Source organism: Zootoca vivipara, chromosome 2, assembly GCF_965207765.1.
Source record: "Zootoca vivipara chromosome 2, rZooViv2.hap1.1, whole genome shotgun sequence".
In the NCBI taxonomy this organism is placed as follows: Eukaryota; Metazoa; Chordata; class Lepidosauria; order Squamata; family Lacertidae; genus Zootoca; species Zootoca vivipara.
In genome coordinates this window covers 53,819,172-53,839,275 of record NC_142584.1, presented here as the reverse complement: position 1 = coordinate 53,839,275, position 20,104 = coordinate 53,819,172, and the positions used below count along the sequence as shown (strand labels likewise).

General features: G+C 39.3%; 1 protein-coding gene across 7 annotated transcripts in view; it reads right to left on the bottom strand.

Annotated features, from left to right (window-relative positions):
* RAPGEF6 (Rap guanine nucleotide exchange factor 6) overlaps positions 1-20,104 on the bottom strand; it is a 125,207-nt gene that overhangs the window by 99,627 nt on the left and 5,476 nt on the right. For all 7 annotated transcript variants that reach the window (XM_035105425.3, XM_035105429.3, XM_035105427.3 and 4 more), the window contains exons 2-4: positions 3,443-3,513; positions 2,688-2,744; positions 1,404-1,487 (exon numbers count right to left, since the gene is read on the bottom strand). In XM_035105425.3, the coding sequence (XP_034961316.1) occupies positions 1,404-1,487; positions 2,688-2,744; positions 3,443-3,513 (212 nt within the window). The remainder of the gene's footprint in view (positions 1-1,403; positions 1,488-2,687; positions 2,745-3,442; positions 3,514-20,104) is intronic.

Below are 20,104 nucleotides of genomic sequence, written 5' to 3'. Positions count from 1 at the left end.
CTAGTTTCTGGGAGTGGCGGTGGGTCAAAGTATACAGAATGTGGTATTCTACTGTCACTGAAGGCCAAAGTGGCATGAATGATGTGGAGAGCATTTTTTCAGCAACAGATGGTTTGCCATCTACCACCATTCTTGGACTGAGATAGCCTAGTCATAGTTATCCATTCTCTAATAATCTCATGTCTAGACTACTGAAATTCACTCTTTCTGGGTCTGCTCTTGAACTGTTCAAAAAGTGCAGCTGGGACAAAATGCAGCAACCAGAGTGTCGACGGGCTTTTGTGCACACAATCATGTGCCACTAGCTTTTAAATTTCAAGATGTTAGTTTTAATATAAAGCCTTAAAGAGCTTGGGAAACTGTTACCTGAAGGGGCACCTCTTTTCATAACACCCCATCTAGAACAGCTGGGGAGCAGAAAGGTGACTGGGAGGTATAACCCAGTTTGAGGCACTCTTTTAGCTAACAGACAAGGGTGGAATAGCGCCAACCTTTTGAAAGAGCGTGCTATACTGTGTTTTTGTTCACTCTGTGTAGAATTTTAAGATGATGAAACCTGGTTTGCTGACTCAATGAATTTTATGCAATAATTTAATTGCTACAAAAGGCAGCTACCTGAAAAACTCTTGTGGACAGCCTGGGTGCTGCTGCATCAGAACAGCTCTACTACTATCTGCCTTGTGATAAAGGATAAAAAATGTGGTGCAATTCATGCTATATAGACAAGACAAATTCATATTCCCTAATAGTCAGAAGCTAATAATCATTTACTTCAATGTTCATAAGCGAACACAATTATCACTTCCAAAGATTAATGCTATCAAGGAAACCTAAATCAATTATTTTGAACATGTATTCATTCATCTTGTCCAAGACATTATAGGACGGGGGCAGAGGGGCAGGGGTGTGACCTATAAACTAGGAGCCCTGCTTTACATTTTCTACTCAGGCAGAGTAAGTGCCATACACACTGCTCAAGTCATGAATGGCGGCTAACATGTCAAACTATGCAAAGGATTTATGCTTACCTTTAACACAAAGGAAACAGGCAGCAATGCACAGAGCTTGCTGTTAACAAACACCAGCTCCCATTCAGACTCCCCATGTCTGACTTTAAAGGCAGAAAAGGAGTGAACAATGAGTACTATTGGCAATTATCCTTGGGGGAAATTTAAAGATGGGTGGACCAAGCAGGAAGAGAAACTGGAGGAGTTTATGCCAATTATCCAAGTTCAGAAACAAATTATTAACAGTAGGGGTAAAGATTTACTACATAGCTTATCAAAATTAGGTACAGTACTACAAACTTGAAAATCTAGTGTTATAAAATATGTATTTAACTAGGCATCCAGTTTTATGGGTTTTCACCCCTGTACTAAAAAAGATGCTAACTTCTTACATACCTGCAAGGTGGCAAAAACATGGAGTCCTTCATAAGCACAGATCCAGAAAGAAGAATATACCAGCATCTTGCAATAGTATCTGAGCTAAAGAAAAGGAACAAGTATTAACTACATCCTATCAGTGTGAAGTGCACTATATATCAAAAACATCTAATCAAAGCTTTGAAAACACATCTTTCACCATTCACTGCCCTATCAGGGCAAATTTCAAACATGCAAAGGAGAGCCTCTCAAATATATAACAAGTGGTGAAGCTCTTTAAATGTGGGAGCTCTGTCCCAAGGTGTCAGTTTCTTTTGGGGTACAAGTCACAGAAGGTAAATAATTTTGAGAGTAGTGTAATTCCTTTGAATTCATAACTTGCTTGAGCCAAAGAAACAGTATTCAAATAAAAAGGATTTGGTTCTGAACCTTCTGGTGACAGCTAAGGTAACAGTTGGGTCTTCCGGGCAGCTCTTTAAGAAAGGGTAGAAAGCTAGTGTAGCAAAGTGGCTACAAAACCAAGTATGAATCAGAAGTGTCTGGTTCAGATCTTGTATCTGCTATTAACTCGATAGGCAGCATTAGACAAGCCACTCCCTCCGGGCGTCTGCATTTGAAATATGAGGGATAACACTTCTGATGTAGCTTACAGGGTTGCTGTAAGGATTATAATGCACTGAAAGTATATGTAAACTTGAAAGTGCTACATAAATGTTGAGTATTACTATTTATAATGTACTAAATGACTTTCAAAAAGGACATGGTCCAGTCCACTGAAGGCACAGCATCTGTGTGAAGAACTCCATAATCTCAGTACACTCCTGTTTTTCCCTACCACATCCTACCCCACCAGCAACAACAGAAGGGAACATTTGTGTTATTAGTAAGTATGTGTTACTAGGAAGCATAGCCCTAGGCAGCTTTATACCTACCTTGATTCTATCTAAGCATGAAGCAGAAAGGGAATGGAGTGGAAATGAAAGATGCTCCCATACCTCCTTTTTCCTTTAATGGCCCACTGCTTTGCCTGTGTACACACCCATGATCAGAGGCAAATGGAGAGGAAAAGACAGGGCTCCACTGAGTCTATTGCAATCTCTTGAAATCTCATGCCCTAACTCTGCACATGTGATGTAGTGAAATGTTCTAGTATGACCTACGCCAAAACCATATACACAGCAAAAATATGGGACGATTCCACAAGAACGTGTTTTACGAGCTGTGTTAAGAAAATCTAAATAAATGTTGAAGTGTCCTAGATATATTAAATTTTCAATTTAGGTAACGGTGAAGTGCACTTACCAAAACAAAACTTGATTTCCATCGTACCTTTTGTAACGTGCACTGGAAGTCATAATTCTGAGAAAAAGAAATTCAGTAACATTATGAAGCATACTTATCATGTTTTGGATAATTGTGCACTATTAATTGTACACAGTTCTCCCCTATGCAATACCAGTGCTCAAGGAGGTAATAAATTAATATTCCTGCTTTATAATTGAGGAATTAAAGTTAAGAGAATTCGGTGTGCTGAGATTTAAACCCAGATCCCCCAAAGATGAATACAATATTTAGAATCCACAGACAAATTGTAATTATCATTTTCACATTACGATTTGTAGTCTTTTACTTTAACAACATGTCAGACTATATTTCACAATCCATCATACAAAAGGTTCCATGCAGAAAACAGCATACATGCTTTCTTACTTACAAAATCAGAAAGACTAATTGTTGTGTATTGAATTTGCAGGCACAGCACAGTAGCAGAGCAGCCAGGAACTAGTTAAGGGAGGTAGTGACTGCTTTTAATTAGCTGACCTGGGTGGGTAGGCTAGCCCAAGTGCCTATATAAAGCAGCAGGGCTGGGGGTTTTGTGTGTCTTTTTACTTGCTTGCTGCCATGAATAAAGATGTTACTATACTACCACTGGCGGGACCCACTATATAACACTAATCTTACCTCAAAACAGTCAAGTATCGAAAGCCTGAATGCAAAGAATGGACCTCTCACCAGTATAGCCAAAATCACCTTTGCATTAGCCCAGCTGCTCTTACCTTAACTGATGCTCCCTGAGATGAGACAGTATGTCCATTCCATGAAGATAGTAGTAGATAGTATTTAATTCCTGAAAAGAATAAAATAAAATGTTATATTCAGCAACAGAATTTTGAGTAACCTTTAGTTAGTACAGTGTAATGGACAGGGTGCCAGTCTAGCGATAAAGAAGGAAGGAAAACCTAAAATTTTATCAACAGTATGCAGACACCAGGTTAAAACTGGTTGTTCAAGAGTGCCTTTGAGAAAGACCTCTGTTCAAAACATATTGGACTCAATTTTTTAGTGTTTTTGTGTACCTGGAGGTCTCCTCCACTACAGGGCTCTGCTTATAGGAATGAAGGGAAAGAGAAGTTTACAAGTGATGGAACAAGATGACTTAAGCCAGAATTAGATCATATACTTCACAACCCAAGGATAAGAGAGCACAGGCTTAGGTGGATTTTCACACTTGAACTTTGATTAAAATGTGGGTAGGGTGTGCCATAATGGTATATCATCAGAAATTTGTTTAATTTACATAGTATTGTAAACCACCTTATAATAACTTTTTCTAAAGGAAGGCTATAATTCATTTTTAAAAAAATTAAAAATGTATTCAGTGGCATCAACATTGGCTTAATAACTTTTAGTTACATGGCAGACAGGAATACAAAGGATGTAACAAACACAATAATGCTTCACCACTCATAAAACAAAGTCATGCTTGGATCACCAAGGAAAAGTTACTGCTTAAAATGCCATTTATCTTCTGTTTGTGCTAGCTATTTGTCAGGGAGCTTATTAGTCAAAATGTGATTTAGAGCTCCAGTGGTGAATGGCTATACACCTAAATCTCACAGGTTAGTCTTTTTCAGAATCTCTTTGTCAACTTGTTTTTCCTACCTAGAAATACTGCTGTCATAGAAAGATGTATTCACTTATGTTTTTAAATATACTGCATTAGCAAGTCTTCTCTGCTAACTAGTGCATGAAGAAAATTTGTTGCACTTTTAATGGGAACCTGGGAGCAAAATTGTAAGCATCCATGCCCCGTCATAGAAGCCATGAAAGTTTAAACATCTTTATACGGCCAGCTCCAGGACTGCCATCCCAAATATGAGGTACCGGTACATTTAGTAACAGCATGCAAGAGATGGCTTGGCCCAGTTTGTTGAATTCATTGTCCCAATAGATCTGCCTACCCTCAGTATTACATTTTTGTAGACTCCTCAATGCTTTTTTATTCTAACAAGTATTTCATTTAGCTGTTTAACTTCTAATTTAACTGGTATAAATTTATGAATATAATCTACCATCCTATCTCTGTCTGATGGACTGACAATCTGTTGGTTTTGTCTTTGATTAAGTGATTAATCACTTTTTGTGGACACTTTTTGTGGAAAATGTGGTATAAAATTTGACTTCAGTAAACAGAAATATTTTTTCCATAGGACAGGCTCACAATCTATAAATATGCATAAACATTTTTTTAAAAAAATTGGGACCTGATGTTCTAAATGAAGCTTTTCTTAGTTACATCTTCCCTGCTAGAATTTCTCAGACAACGTACAGTACTGTATGCTTAATTCAAAATTTGAGAGTAAAATTCCTTCTACCACAATTGAATAGCCCCCGTAGCGTTGCCGGGAAGCAACACTGCAATGAAAGCAGAAGCCACAACTCGCAGAAATCCTGGAACTGTCTGGTTTGTAGATACAGAAACCCCAGACTGCCTGGCCACTTCCTCCTGCCAATAATGCACTGACTTAACTGTTTCAACAAGTCCTGTGTGCAGTTTGGACCCAGTCTAACTTTCACTTTGTCTTCCTTTCACTGCATCTACTACTTTTCTTATCTTTTTAAACCACTCAGTGGGTCCCACTTGCTTTCAACACTTTTTTCCCATTACCTATATCCATATTGCATTATTTCCCTCACCCCAAAACACAGCTTATAGACCTTTCTCATCTTAAGAACTGAAAAGTCTGTCCCTGCAAGCTTCTAGTCCCATGCTGTGGTTAAAATCTAGTCTCCTTTCCCTATGCTCTCTGCCCTTTTCCTTTTCCTCTTGTTCAACCTTCCCTCACCTCACATTCCTCTTCTGCAGTCTGCTGCAGCCCTGCATCTAACAGGGCCCCTGCATGCCCTGAGCAGCAGATTGGGGGTGGCAAGCAGGGGTGCAGCATGGAAGAGAGGAGAAAAGCATGATGGCAGATCTTACCCAACCAGCCCCGTGGCTTCTGATAACCCTATCCATCTCCACACTTCCCCTGTTGCTACTGCCGCGGGTGTGGGCAGGATGGAAATGCTTTCTCCCCTTCATCATCATCTGCGCCATCATCACCCAGAAGTCTTGCCCCACTTCATGCCCCTAGACATCACTAAGAGTGATGCTTCCTTCTCTCAGTGCCAGTGGTGAGGCGGGGAGGCACACACAAACCCAATTGGGTGGCAGTGGCTCAGCAGCAGGTACTTCCATCTAGGCCTAAGAGCAGGGGTCAGTAACCTAAGGCCCATGGGCCACAAGCAGCCCACAGGGGTCGTTTAACCAGCCCATGAGCTGCCCCCGAACCAAGCCGCCTATTTGATGAGTCCCCGCGTGCTGCACTAAGCTAGCGCAGCATGGCGCAGGGACTCGCTTCCACAACGCCGTAAATCATGTCTGCGCAGATGCGGGCGCCTGAATTCGTGGGTGCGCGCACTCACACACATGCATAATCTCCGCTGGAGTGAACTGGCCCAGGCGAGGTAAACCTTCCTGACCCCTGCCTGACACCTGTTATTTCCTAACATCCTAGTTAATGCATAGTATATCTAAACCAAAATCATATGCGTACAAACAAGTGTCATTGGTTTCAGAAGAATTCTATTCTAGTTAAACATGTTTAGGGTCGGCCCAAGAAAGTGTTCCCTATTCCAGGGGACCAAATACTGCAAATAGTTATGCTACAAGAGTTGGTGTTGCAAAACAACTAAGAAACTGAGCTATGCTTTGAATCAAACCTCTGCTCTAGTTTATACATCATGCTAAGTCATCGTTAGTTAGTTGCTTCCTATGAATGAACAGATGACTCAGGCACTCTGCCCAGTCAATCACTTTTTGCTTTTCATGACTGCAACAGAAGCAATAAATAAGCCACGAAGCTTTGCTTGGCATTACATCTGAAACCTGGATTATAGCTTGCTTCTCCCTAACAAGCCATGGTCAGCAACTGCTGGTCGTATTCCATACACGTTTATTAGACATTAATGTACTGCTTCAAACAAATTTTAAATTTTGTGATATTTAAACAGCATCTGCTTATTACCACAATATTGTTCTACATCACTTTAGGATCTGATGAATGTTGCCCATAATTTCTCAGATTGTTTTAAAAACTAGTTTTAAAATATAATTCTATACATTTGAAGTACAAGTTGAATTGTAGCTTGTGTGAGCCACCTAGTGGAAAGACCAAGCAACTTCATTCAATGTTGACACTTGACAAAATGAAACCCTTAAAGAGCACTTTTTAAGAGACTGCCTCAATTAAACATACTGTATTAGATTGGTGTCAATCACTTATGCTTTGGAATAAGAGCTGCCAGAGAGTTTGATAAAAACCACTGAAAAAAGAGCATCAACATATATAATATACAGTGCTGATTTCCCCCCCTTTGATAAATCTTTCTCTCCATCCATGCTGGTCACCATTCAGTCCTATCAGTCCACCACTGTGGATCACAGGAAATTACATCTATTGAAATGGCCGCTTAGGCCATGAAGCTTTCTGTGTCTTGGGCAAGTCTGCAATCCTATGCATGCATACTTTGGGGTAAGTATCACTGAATGCTTTTCTGCCAGGTTACAATTGTTGCAAAGAACACAGTCATACAGTAAGTGTCTAAACCAGGGTGGTCCAACACATGGCCTGAGGGCCACAAGCAGCCCATGCGTTTTTTGGCAGCCCTCAACAACATTGGACATCCTTCCCGGCTGCCTTTCCAAAGCCCAGTAAGCGCAGCATCGGGCTATGGGAAGGAGGCATGAGGGCTCCTTCCCAAAGCCTAGTTAGTACTTTCCCAGCTTTGAAAAGGAAATGGGGAGGCTTTCTTAGCCAGCTTTGGGTAGGAAGCAAAGGCTAAGGGGGCATTAAATTTTGGCCTTGCTTCCCCCCCCCCACACACACACAACAAGGTAATGGGTGGCCCATGAGTACAGTGGTACATCGACTTACGAACGACTCGACAACTGAATTTTTCGACTTATGAATGGGTGTAATGGCCGCACACTTATGAATGTCTCGACATCCAAAAGGAAACTGCGGCGGTTTTAGATAGGGTTGCTTCGACTTACGAATTTTTCCGTTTCCAATGCATTCCTATGGGAAATCACATTTCCAATGGCGTTTTTCAACTTACGAATTTTTCGACCTACGATGGTGCCTTTGGAACGAATTAAATTCATAAGTCGAGGCACCACTGTATTTTTGTGGCCTGCTTGGTATGAAAAGTTGGACCACCCTGGTCTAAACCATACCACTATTTTTTGGTCTCAGTCTAACAATCCTCATGGGGTTTAAGATAATGCTATATACAACACCCTGAGCTCCTTGCAGAAAATGCTGGATACAAACTATGACAAACAAAACAAAATAATAAATTGCAGCTTTTACGTTTTGTGTTTTTTCCACAGCAATGAAGGAGCTATCACATGATACTGAAGAAGGGAATATTGCATGAACCACCCATTAACCTCAAAGCCATACTAAAAAAAGTAAAACAATAAAAAGAAAATTAAGCAATTCAAGCTGCTGAGCGTAGCTCTGAGGTACTTTATTAGGGCAACCATATCCAGGCTAACCATACTTAGTTCTGCTCTCAGTACAAGGATTAAGAGCCAGAGGGGGAAATGGGGGGAAATGTGTTAGAAGGCAACAAAAATATGGAAGGGACAAAGCTCACTCTCTACAACACAGCTTTCAACTTATTTTGAAGCTTCCACTGGCATAGGACTGGATCCAGACTCTGCCTTACATGAACAGAAGGACCCCTGTTGGTGAGACATGAAGGAAGCAGTTTTTGTATTCCATCCTCCACTGCAGTTTCTTATAACACCCTCCTCCAGGTGTTTGAGAGGCATTGGAAAGTTGGCATAAAATCACCTCCCCTGCCACCTTTCTGTCAATGGGGCATGCTAACTGGAACTTCACTAAGGGAATGCTACTGCCAGCAACAGCAAGCTCTGAATCCAACCCATTGAGCAGTACAGGTAGGTTTGTTTTTGGATTATTTGTTCGGATCTCAAGATTTATGCATTTCTCTTTTGTACTGCACGGTGCTGGGTCTACTGCAACCACAAAACTAACCCATTCTGAAGATTCTTCAACCATCTCCATATACAGCTCATATTGGCTCAGTACCAGTTGTGACATTCACAACGATCACTGTATTTGCAACTAGCTTGACCCTGCAGCATCCTGGTGTACATCCCATGTCTTCAAGTTACTGAAGATTCCCTTTTGAGTTCTTGTATATTGTACAGTCATTGTGGTTATTATTAGGTTTAGTGACTGTTGGAACTTTACCATGTTAAAAACTGGATTTTGCAATTTTTCATTGTTATCAGCACTAAACACTGCACTCCAAAGAGAGTGATATCCCCACCCCCACTTTCATTCTACAGTGGTACCTCGGGTTACAAACACTTCGGGTTACAAACTCCGCTTACCTGGAAGTAGTACCTCGGGTTTAGATTTTTCCCCCAGGATGAGAACAGAAATTGCGCGCTGGCGACGCAGCAGCAGCGGGAGGCCCCATTACCTCAGGTTAAGAATGGTTTCAGGTTAAGAACGGAACTCCGGAACAAATTAAGTTCATAACCCGAGGTACCACTGTACTAGTTTTTGTAGATTCACATATCAGTTTGTGCCCTGAGCTGTAACTTCTGTATTCTCTCTCATGGATGCAGTTGTGCTTCAGTGTCAATCATGAATTTTATTGGTGTTTCCTTAAGTCCCTATGTAACACAGGCCCTCATTCTTTCCCATGAACTGAAGGCTGAGAACAATCTTGTATCATTATTGTAGAGTCTTTTTTCTGTTGATTTGCATATGTTCACTGTACTTCCTCTACTCCTTTGTCAATTTAGACAGCAAACTCATGAAAATTGATTTACTTTGTGGCAATTCATGCATATTTTTCCTACTGCTAGTCTGTCACAGCTCTCCCTTTGCATGCTATGATGTACATCTGCAACCCTCCAAAATGTTTTAGTACAGCCTGTGTGGCAAAATTCTCAACTGCATCCTTATCTCTTTGTTGCTTCATATCCACATTTTTGACAGTTAGCAGCAAGCATTTCTATTAGTTCTTGAGATATCTCATATGCTCTAAATAACTAAAGTCTTTATAGTATTACACTGTCCTGCAGATTGAGTTATTCCTTTATTTCTTTTGAGATTTATCTCAGGAGGATTCTGTACTTCCTAGTTTATTGCCTGGAATGTTTTCCTCTGCAGTAATATATTTTAGGAACCTGCTCTTTCAATGGAAGTATAACCCCATCCACAACAAGGCATTTGCTTAATTCTCACACCCTAGAACCACCAACCCACAGAACTTCCATCTTCATGGGATTCAGCTTCAATTTATTACAGGAGGCATGCTTGCCACTAGATTCCATGCCCTGCATATATTCCTGATTTTTTGCCAGATATATTGATAAACCTTTATCATGCACATTGATGACACTTTATTAATAGTAATAATGCATCCAATTCTTATCCTGTAAAGATAAGCTCCAACAGCTCCTTCCACATTACCCAGTTATGTGCTATGTTTTCAGTTTCAAAGTTCATAGGTGGCAAATCTTCTACGTTGCTCTGTAAGGGTTATGAGATATCCCACTCTGAAATCAAATGTGGTCTGCGGAACCTTATAAAAGAATTAAGGCTCCACATTGGAGCTTGTTAAACTCATCTTTCTTATTAACATGGTTCTATACAGATCCTCGGTTGAGATGTACTGAGGGATGCTGAACTTTGTCTGAGCCAAGAGATCAGGGGGAAGGGGGAAAGTCAAAAGGTAAAATGAATAAATTAGTTAATTCACTATACACAAATTCAACACATGGATTCTTACATAAATATTAATCAAAAGCCACCAAGTTGCTGAGCATCTCCACATTTGCATCTCAGCTATATGCAAGTGCCAACTTCTAGAACTAATTTTAACATATGAAAGCACACTGTAGTATACAATAAAAATGCATTCACACATTATACAGTACATAAACATAAGCATTCTTACATTCATTCTTACATTCATTCATATACATTAACATAAGCAGAGAACATTCATTCATACACATACACATAAGCAGAGAACATTCTTCATATCACTAGTGAGGAACCTCAGGCTAAAATTCTTCCTCATTTCTTTCACCCATAATTCCTTCCTTCACAGAAGCATGAAGACTGAGGAAGCAATGCCACTTTCGGTGCAGGAAATCCAGAGCTACGGTAGCATATCCACAAAAACTGACTGTCCAGCTTCTTCCTGAAGAACGCCAAGCAGCCCTTTGAGTATTTACTTCTATCATTTGCAATTGTTCTGGTTGTATGCAAACCATGGTTTGACAAAATGACAAAATGTTGTCTTTCCTCAACCAAAATCATGTGGCATGGAGGGTAGAGGGAAAGATCAGATGTTTCTCACTTCTTGTTCACATACACTGCACACCATGATTTGATACTGCATCTGAATCGTCACAGAGAAAAGATTCTCGTTCTTTTCACTTATTGCAGCCCTTATTCTCACAGGATGATTTGAGTTTTAGCTAAAACTTAATGACAGAAAACTTCTCAGCAAACTACTGAACATTTAAATATATTGTAAAATAGTAATTGCTAAGGATCTTACAGTATTTAATCCTAAACATGTATACAGAAACATGGTACTGTATAGCCTTTGGCATCTCCCACTAGCAGGTTTTACAGATACTGTACAGTATAATTACAGTACATGCTGTTGCTACTATATACCAGGTGTAAAATATAGGGCATATCCAGCCCAAGGTTTTATCCATGGCATTCAGCTGTGTGGGAATTTACCTAGCATAATTTTTTAAGAGCAGAAGCCCAGGATAAGGTTTTTAGAGAATAAAAGTCTTGGAAGGGTGGATATGGCTTTAAAACCCTGCTTTGATTGTCCCTGGTCATTATAGACCTTTGGGATCAGAAGAACTAGTGTGATTCTCAAAAACGGACATAACTTACCCAGTCTGTCCTCCAGAAAATTTGAATATGCTGTATATCCAGGTTATATCTGAAAGGAACCTTTATCAAAATACTCTTAGGCTATAAACAATGAAAGGAAACAAGATCCCAAAAGGGCATTCAACCCATTTTGGAGGTAACTTCCACTCAAGCCAGGCAGCTGTGGGGAACCATCATCTAAAGGTAAACCAGAGGAAGAGGATTTGAAGGGAAAGACTGCTTTGCCAAGACCATTTGCAGGTGTTAAAAGTGGAAGGACATCTGTTTCCAATGTTTACTAGCACACTGGCAGCACTACAGTCCTCAGGTGGGGGAAGAGGGAATTTCTGGGTATAGAAGGTGGGGTGTGTGGCTCTAATCTATTAGCAATCTAAATGATGGTGATGTATTATTTCAAGTGTAGATAAAGGAGCATGTACATTCCAAAACAATTCAACATGATTTAGAGGCAAAATATATTTTAAGGCTGTATGGAAAATCAGAAAGAATATAATGTTTTTAAGCATTTACTTCCCCTTCACTTAATTTGGAGAGGCTGAAACCTATCTGATTTCCTTTACTTCCTGCTGAGGCCCAATTCTAAAAATAGCTCTTAATTTTTTTTGCTGGAAATGTAGTAACCACATTGAAGGCTATGAAAATAAGTTTACTTCAGCACTTCAGGACCCTCGTCCTAACTACTCTAAGAAAGCAAACTGCTCTTCTTGTACTACCACAAGTTCTGCATATTTCCAAAGGGCTCCTAGTAAGCCATACTAAGCATTACGCCCCTCGGATGTACAAAATATTTAGTATTCATTGATTACATAAAGTCATCCAGAGAAACCTGTAAAATGTTTTTCACTTAGAAATCAGATTTAGACAAGCAATTTATTAAGGAATATAAAACAGGCACAAAATTCTGCTTTAATTTTGCTTTTAAAAAAAACCAGTAATTGATAACAAGAAATAGAATCCTAAAGACATGCTGAAAACTTGCTTCCTTTAAGCCAGGGGTAGGCAACCTAAGGCCCAGGGGCCGGATGCGGCCCAATTGTCTTCTCAATCCAGCCAGCGGATGGTCCAGGAATCAGCGTGGTTTTACATGAGTAGAATGGGTTATTTGTGGGGCATAGGAATTTGTTCAATTTCCCCCCCAAAAAATATAGTCCAGCCCACCACATGCTCTGAAGGACCGTGGACCAGCCCATGGCTGAAAAAGGCTGCTGACCCCTGTTTTAAACAATAAGCTTGGGGCTGCACTAGGCCTTAACTATTGCAGTTGCACCCATCTTTTGGAGTCAGGATGCAGGCAAATAAGAAAAGCAGGTAAAAGCCACATAGAGTCAAACCACATCAGTAATGTTTTTTAAAAGAACTACTGTGATTAAGTCCCAATAAAAGCCTGCTGGGTTAGGAGAGTTTTCAACTGATGCCAAACTCGAGTCAATGTCATTAATATAGCAGGGGGGGGCGCTCCACAGGCAGGGTGCCACTTTAGAGTAAGCAGTCTCACTGGTTGTCACAGTAATACCTCCTGATGCAGAACAACCAGGGTGGGCCTCACCCACCCATCATATTACCAATTCTGTTTTCATCAATTTGGCATAACATAACACCTCCAATTTCCCAATATGAGTTCAGGCCATTACCAAATGTGACATTTTCTACATGACTTTTGTAATGTGTGTGTAGTTGGTCATGTTGACATGGCAATCTACAAGAGGTCTGAATCTCTTTGGGACCTTTGGACCAAAAATTATGGTATCTAACCAAACCATAGTAACAACAATAAAAAACAATATTTTTACAATGCAAACATTGAGAACAAACAAAAGAACCACTTGGCAGCAAATGTTTAAAGTGGGGCTCTGATGGCAGTTTTTCCATACAGCCTGTTCTTGATTTCCGAAAAGGTCTGAAACAAGCTAAATTGTTTACTAATTATGCGTTATGTACTACAGAAGTTCCAAGTATTTTGCATGTCTTAAGCAGATTTGGTGCTTTAAATTGATCACCTTAATTGGAAGAAAGCATTTAGTTCAGAACGCTATCCAGAGAATTTTAAACTGAAACCTATGATGAGAGGCACATGTATACTTTCTGGCTGAGATTCTGGTCTTAATCCAGTCTGTTCCGTAGAACGAAGCCCCAAACCATTTCCATTCTCAACAGCCTACTACTACTTTCACTTTAAGAAGGAAAAAACAGCTTTGTCAGGGCAGCTCACAAGTGCTTCCCCAGTACCACCTTAGGTTTAAGTGGCTGGTTAGCACAGCACTGGCATAAAGTTAATAAATCCACATTCCCTCATAAAAGGCCTAAATTCTATCCCAGTTTATTTGTGATTTTCAACAGACAACCAAAATCTATTACTCTATTTCTTTTTCTAAACTGGTAATGCAGTTTCACTGTAATATGGACTATTATATTTTAATATTTTGTTGGAAGCCACCCAGAGTGGCTGGGGAAACCCAGCCAGATGGGTGGGGTATAAATAAATTATTATTATTATTATTATTACTCTCTCATGACTTTTTCAGAAGTGCTGATAGGTTTGCCTTCGGAGGAACACTGCTCTGTTCTGAAGCACTCCTGCCCCCCAGCCATCCCCTGCTCTGCTCCCGGTTAACTCTTCCTTACCTGCATCCCATCATCATCATGCCAGCTGCCTTGTTGGTTTTCTAGGATTTCAACATGGTTTAACATGGAGAGAAAAGCAGCCCTCCCTCATTCTCTTTCTCTCTCTCTCTTCTCATTCCTATCTCAGAGATACAAATCAACACAGAGGATGCACCTCACCAGCCTAACAAGCTGGTTCTTGCAAGAAGTGACTAGTTTTTAGGTACAAGGATGTACCGGTATATGTCAAATGAGCCCAGCTCCAATTATCAGTTATAGTACTGTGTTGTGTCATTTTCCCTACATATTAAAGTGAAATATTGTTTATTTAAAACCACCTATCCATCACCATCAGATGTTTGAAAACAGCTATTTTGTTTATAGCACAGATTCACAAAACTTTCCATAAAAGAGTAAGAAAAAATGGTTTTATTTTCATCCCTTACATCCTTAAAAAAATCCTGAAGGATAATTCTGAAAGCTTCTCTAAATATACTCAATATACCCACTAATCAGGTTTCGACTGGAACACAAGTTACATTTTTCCAGTTACAGACTGTGAACTACAAACCTACCCTACCCATCAGCCTCATAGCAAGAGATACCTAATTTAATAAAATGCCTGAGAAAAAGACAGTGGGGTATTAAGAAATATGGAATTAAAGAATCTTTTTAACTATGCTGTAAGAAGGCAAGGGACCCAGGTGGCGCTGTGGTTAAACCACTGAGCCTAGGGCTTGCTGATCAGAAGGTCGGCGGTTCGAATCCCTGTGACGGGGTGAGCTCCCGTTGCTTGGTCCCAGCTCCTGCCAACCTAGCAGTTCGAAAGCACCTCAAAATGCAAGTAGATAAATAGGAACCGCTACAGCGGGAAGGTAAACGGCGTTTCCATGTGCTGCTCTGGTTTGCCAGAAGCGGCTTTGTCATGCTGGCCACATGACCTGGAAGCTATACGCCGGCTCCCTCGGCCAATAATGCGAGATGAGCGCGCAACCCCAGAGTCGGTCACGACTGGACCTAATGGTCAGGGGTCCCTTTACCTTTTAAGAAGGCAAGTGAAGTGTTCAATGTCTTCTATATTAAATCTGTATCTCACTTTTCTGCAGATGTGGATAATAAGCGCTCATTCAAGTACAATTAATATTTTAAAAAATCGTAAACATTAGAATTCCAAATTATTTTTTTTAAAATCAATCACAAAACTAAAATCATATTACACCGTCAATCCCCACAGGGATATCAGAATAAAAGCCTACCAAGCTTGGGTAAACGTTCTACAGTACCATTGCCACAGCTAAGAAAACCCTGCAATTTAATTTCGGATTGAAAGAGCTTTTGCTGTTCTCTCACAATGGTAATGTCAGAAGGAGGCCTGAGTCCAATCCTATGCTGTGATGTGCAGAAAATGAGCCACTAAGAACCCCTTCCTTCTGATCCTAAGAACTCACCCTCAGTTGGCATGGGTGAGCATACATAGTATATTCAAAGCTATCTGCCCACAGAAGAGAGAGTGACCGAAAATCTATGCATGATGGCTTTTATTTATTACAGTAATGAAACAGGGCACTCTTCACAAATGAAGGGATAAATGGAAGTCAACAAATTTCAGCCTTGAGTACCAAACCCTTATGTAAATATTACCCAATTGGAGAGACAATTGAACACAATAATGAGGACTATAATGTGCTTTCAAAACCAAAATTTTATTTCTTTTAAACCAAAAGCTGAGGATTTCAGAAGTGGACCATCTGACAGTTCCCACCACACTAAGCACAAAACTATGTGCTTATAGACAACTACCAGCCCACAGTTTAATTATTTCAGTACGGGATGGGGTGAGAATCAGTTCTACTTGTTATGAAGTCCCTGTTTCTCTGAGAAGTATACAGTGCCTTTGAGTCAGTTATACAATATACAGTATTATATGCAGAAGCAGAGCTTCTCTTACTTTAACAATCACTTATTGTCATAATACGATAACAACGTTTGTCACTAAGCTATGCTATGACTGGTCAGCATCTCACTCTCCATTAGTCATTGGCTGACCTACTGAGCAACGATGCATCCTAAATATTGCTTTAACTACCATATGTAGACAGGTATCAAATAGCTCCATCAAGACTATTGCCTTCATAACACAGGGAAGTGTAATCATTAAAGCATCTTTAATTTTAAAGCTTTCTTTTTCATGACATATGGGATGAAGGATACCAATGCTACATTATAAGCACATATTCCATATAGAAAATAGGTTCATGATAGCTACTGAAATGTACAAATTCATATAGAACCCAAAACATCCCTCATGTAGTTATGCAAAGAAAAGTCTTCCAAGGGATGTGCCCTATAATTCAGGACATCCTGACTCACTGGCTCAAATTTGCCAGCTGACTTTTATGACCTCTACAACGGGAAGCCCTAACACAGGATTTGTCAAAAACAAAACAGGATACAAGTGATAAAATACACCATTATCCCTACCTCACCATTGAGAATAAAAAACTTTTCTATTAAGGCAAGCCAAAATTCAACTGAACACATTTTCATGTTGATTTTTAACCACACATTTGTAAACGCTCAAAACTATTTGGGGAGATAGGTTTTTTTAAAAAACAACAACAGATGATTTATTTTAAAAGTGAATTATAAAAAGTTGCTTAATTAATATATGTCATGGAGGGAAACAATTAGTTAAGACTAACTCCTTAGTGCACCTAAAAGATTTACCGTAAGTTACTGGACCCATGAAAAAAAAAACCTCTACAGTACTTCAAAATACCAGTTATTTCTGGAAACAAGAAGCAGATGTTTTCCTCTGTTTGGCTCAGCTGTGCAACAGCACAACAGGCCTTTTGTTTTGCTGTCAGCAAGAATTTTATTACAGCCTTTTTTACAGTGTTCATCACTAGGGAATCTGGGTGCGTGGTACACTTTGTATATTAAAGGAGAATTCATAATAATGGCATAAACAGAAAACAACAGTTGCAACCAGAGCAACTTTGTTCGTAGTCTTCCATGATTTTAAATAATGGGAGAAAGAGGGATTAGTCCTTCAAAAGAAAGAACCATGCAATAATCCACCAAAAAGGCATTTTAACAGGATGTGACAAAATAATTCCCAAAAATCAGAAAAGCTGTAACACTGCTTTTTTGCAACAGAAAAGTAATTTCAAACGCAGTGTGCTCTAAAAGAGAAAGCCTAGCTGACATGTATTTATGTTATTATTTGAAATAGTAAAATAAAATTACATATTTTTAGAAGAAAGTAGCAAACAGTGGGGAAAATTCAGTGTTGCACTATTATGATAGTTCTCTCCATCTCCCCTCTCCTCCCGCTGTGTGTTATTTGGGGGGGGGGCTCTCCCGACCACTCAGATCTTAATTGGGAAGTGTGGGGAACACACAGGAGGAAGCCTCATTCCACTAGCAGGATTTGTTGCACTGGCTCCTGCTGGCACAACTGTTTAGCTGAATACAGCCCCGTGTTTGTTTTCAATTTGGTTTGCTGTAAATAAAGAGAAATGCATCCCATTACTTTTCCAGAGTTCTGTATCAGAAAATCCAAACCTCGAAACTCATCACTACAAAATTGAAGAAGCGAGTACCCACTGATGTTTTTCTGTTGCGAAGGAAAATAAGGATGATCAAATACTTCTTAACATTCTATTTTTTTTCCTGGACACCTTCTTAATAAAGATTAGTCATAATACACCAAAGTTAATTGTAAATCTGCATGCATTTTTTGTTAATTTTCATTCAATCAGTCCCAGTGTGAAATTACATACTACTTTTACAACTTCACCATGCTCAAGTAGTAGCACACATCTTGTCAACAAGGGTAGAAAGGACTCTATTGTAATACAAATTAATGAAAAAGTGTAAAATGCAGATTGTGTGTATGGAGGGGGTCTAGATTCTGGTTCTTCCTCACAGTTAGTATTATATGATCAGCATTATCAATGCCAGCAGTGATGAAAGAGCCTCTCCTCTACATCTACATTTGGTGTACACTGAAGACAGAGGAATCTAATATAGCAATACTAGCCGTATTTACTCAGAGGTATACAGAACTCTCTCCCTACTAAGCATAGTTAAGATTGCTGACCATGTCTCTTACAGCACAAGTCTATACATCCACAGATATATGCCATATTAAGTTTAATAGGTCTTAATCCACGGTAACTGTGTAGAGGATCACAATCTGATCCTCTGCCCTCATAGAATAAATAAATCTTCCTACACCATTTTGAATATTGTTAACACATTTTTACAATACAAATATATTATCAATCATTACATTAAACTGTGTACTATTTGAATAAAACTGAGCAAAAAATAACCCCATTGTTACCTGCCATTAGAACCATTTTCATATTTTACTGAAATACAGTGAAGTTGCAGGTAATTCAGGCCCTGCTTTCCATGCTGCCAGTGTACTTTATGAATAAAAATATTTCAAAAGATTTCCTACAAAATTGGCCTCAAGCAATAAAACAATGTCTTAAGTATCCCCAAAATTTGCCAAGATTACAAGGCAGGCACTTCAAAGCACTTCAATATAGGGACATATAGGACTTCATTAGTTTAAGAACTTATATACTATTACCCCCACCCCCTAAAAAATGTTCCAATGATATTTTAAAGATAAATATCACATTCGTGGTAATTTCACACACATTCATGAAGTTTTCCATCTCTTTAAACATGAGCCGACACGTTAGCATATATGTTTTGCATACTGCACAGTTAAGAATTGGAACTCTACCAGAAAAAACAAGAACTTAGTCCTGAAAAAATAATAATATGTAACACCTAGATGAATTTTAGTATCACACATTAAACCCTAAAGTAGACTAAACAATCATAATAGTTTCTATTTTAATAGGTTAAGGCAAGGTTAACTTATACCAACAGCAGTGCTTCTAATAGTAATGCACCTATCAGTGAGAATTATCACCTTAATTTGGGTAGAGACCTATGCATGAATGTGTTTAATTTACCTAATAGATTTTATGACAGTTATTACAAATAAAATTACTAACAACATAATTACAAAAGGGATAACTGAAATATCACAGATATTATTCCTATTATTACACAATCTGTTATTATTTGAAGTTAAAGCAGTGGTAAAACTTGCCAAGGTATCTACCACCTACCGTATCAACCACATAATGCTGAAAGGCAGGGGTGGCTCACATACTGTCCTACCCAAGTTGCTGGACTATAACACCCACCATAAGAGCAACATGAGAAGAGCCCTGCTGGACCAGGCCAGTGACCAAATAGCTGCCAAATCAACACACTCTTTCACCCAACCTCAGAGCTATCACAACAAAGCTGTCAAGACTATCCTTACCCACCTTTACAGCTTCAAAGTTGGGAGAAAGGCTTGTTATGTGTCAAAGTGCAGTGCCATGCCCATCTTGTTAAATGTAACTGTTGAAGGCCAGTTAAACCATCTTTCAAATATTAATGTTAGTTTGACCTCAGAAGCATGCACTACCAATTCAGTTCTCTTGCTCCAGGCAAAGTATACACAGAATTACAATATACCATCAAAGAGGTCACATTTTTAACTAAATATACAATTTTATTGCTATGAATGCTTACTGTACGAATGCTTATTTTCTAAGCATTTTCTTTTTAAAGAAATGATTTGCTTCCATTTTGCATGATAACACTAAGGTCTGTGTACTGGCCAAGATTCAAAGACCTAACTTCAAGTGTACTATACTACCGTAAGGAATTGAGCACACCCCAAGGAATCTTCCTTTTTTATTTAAATGGCAGACTCCCATTTCCTTTTTTCATCAGTTT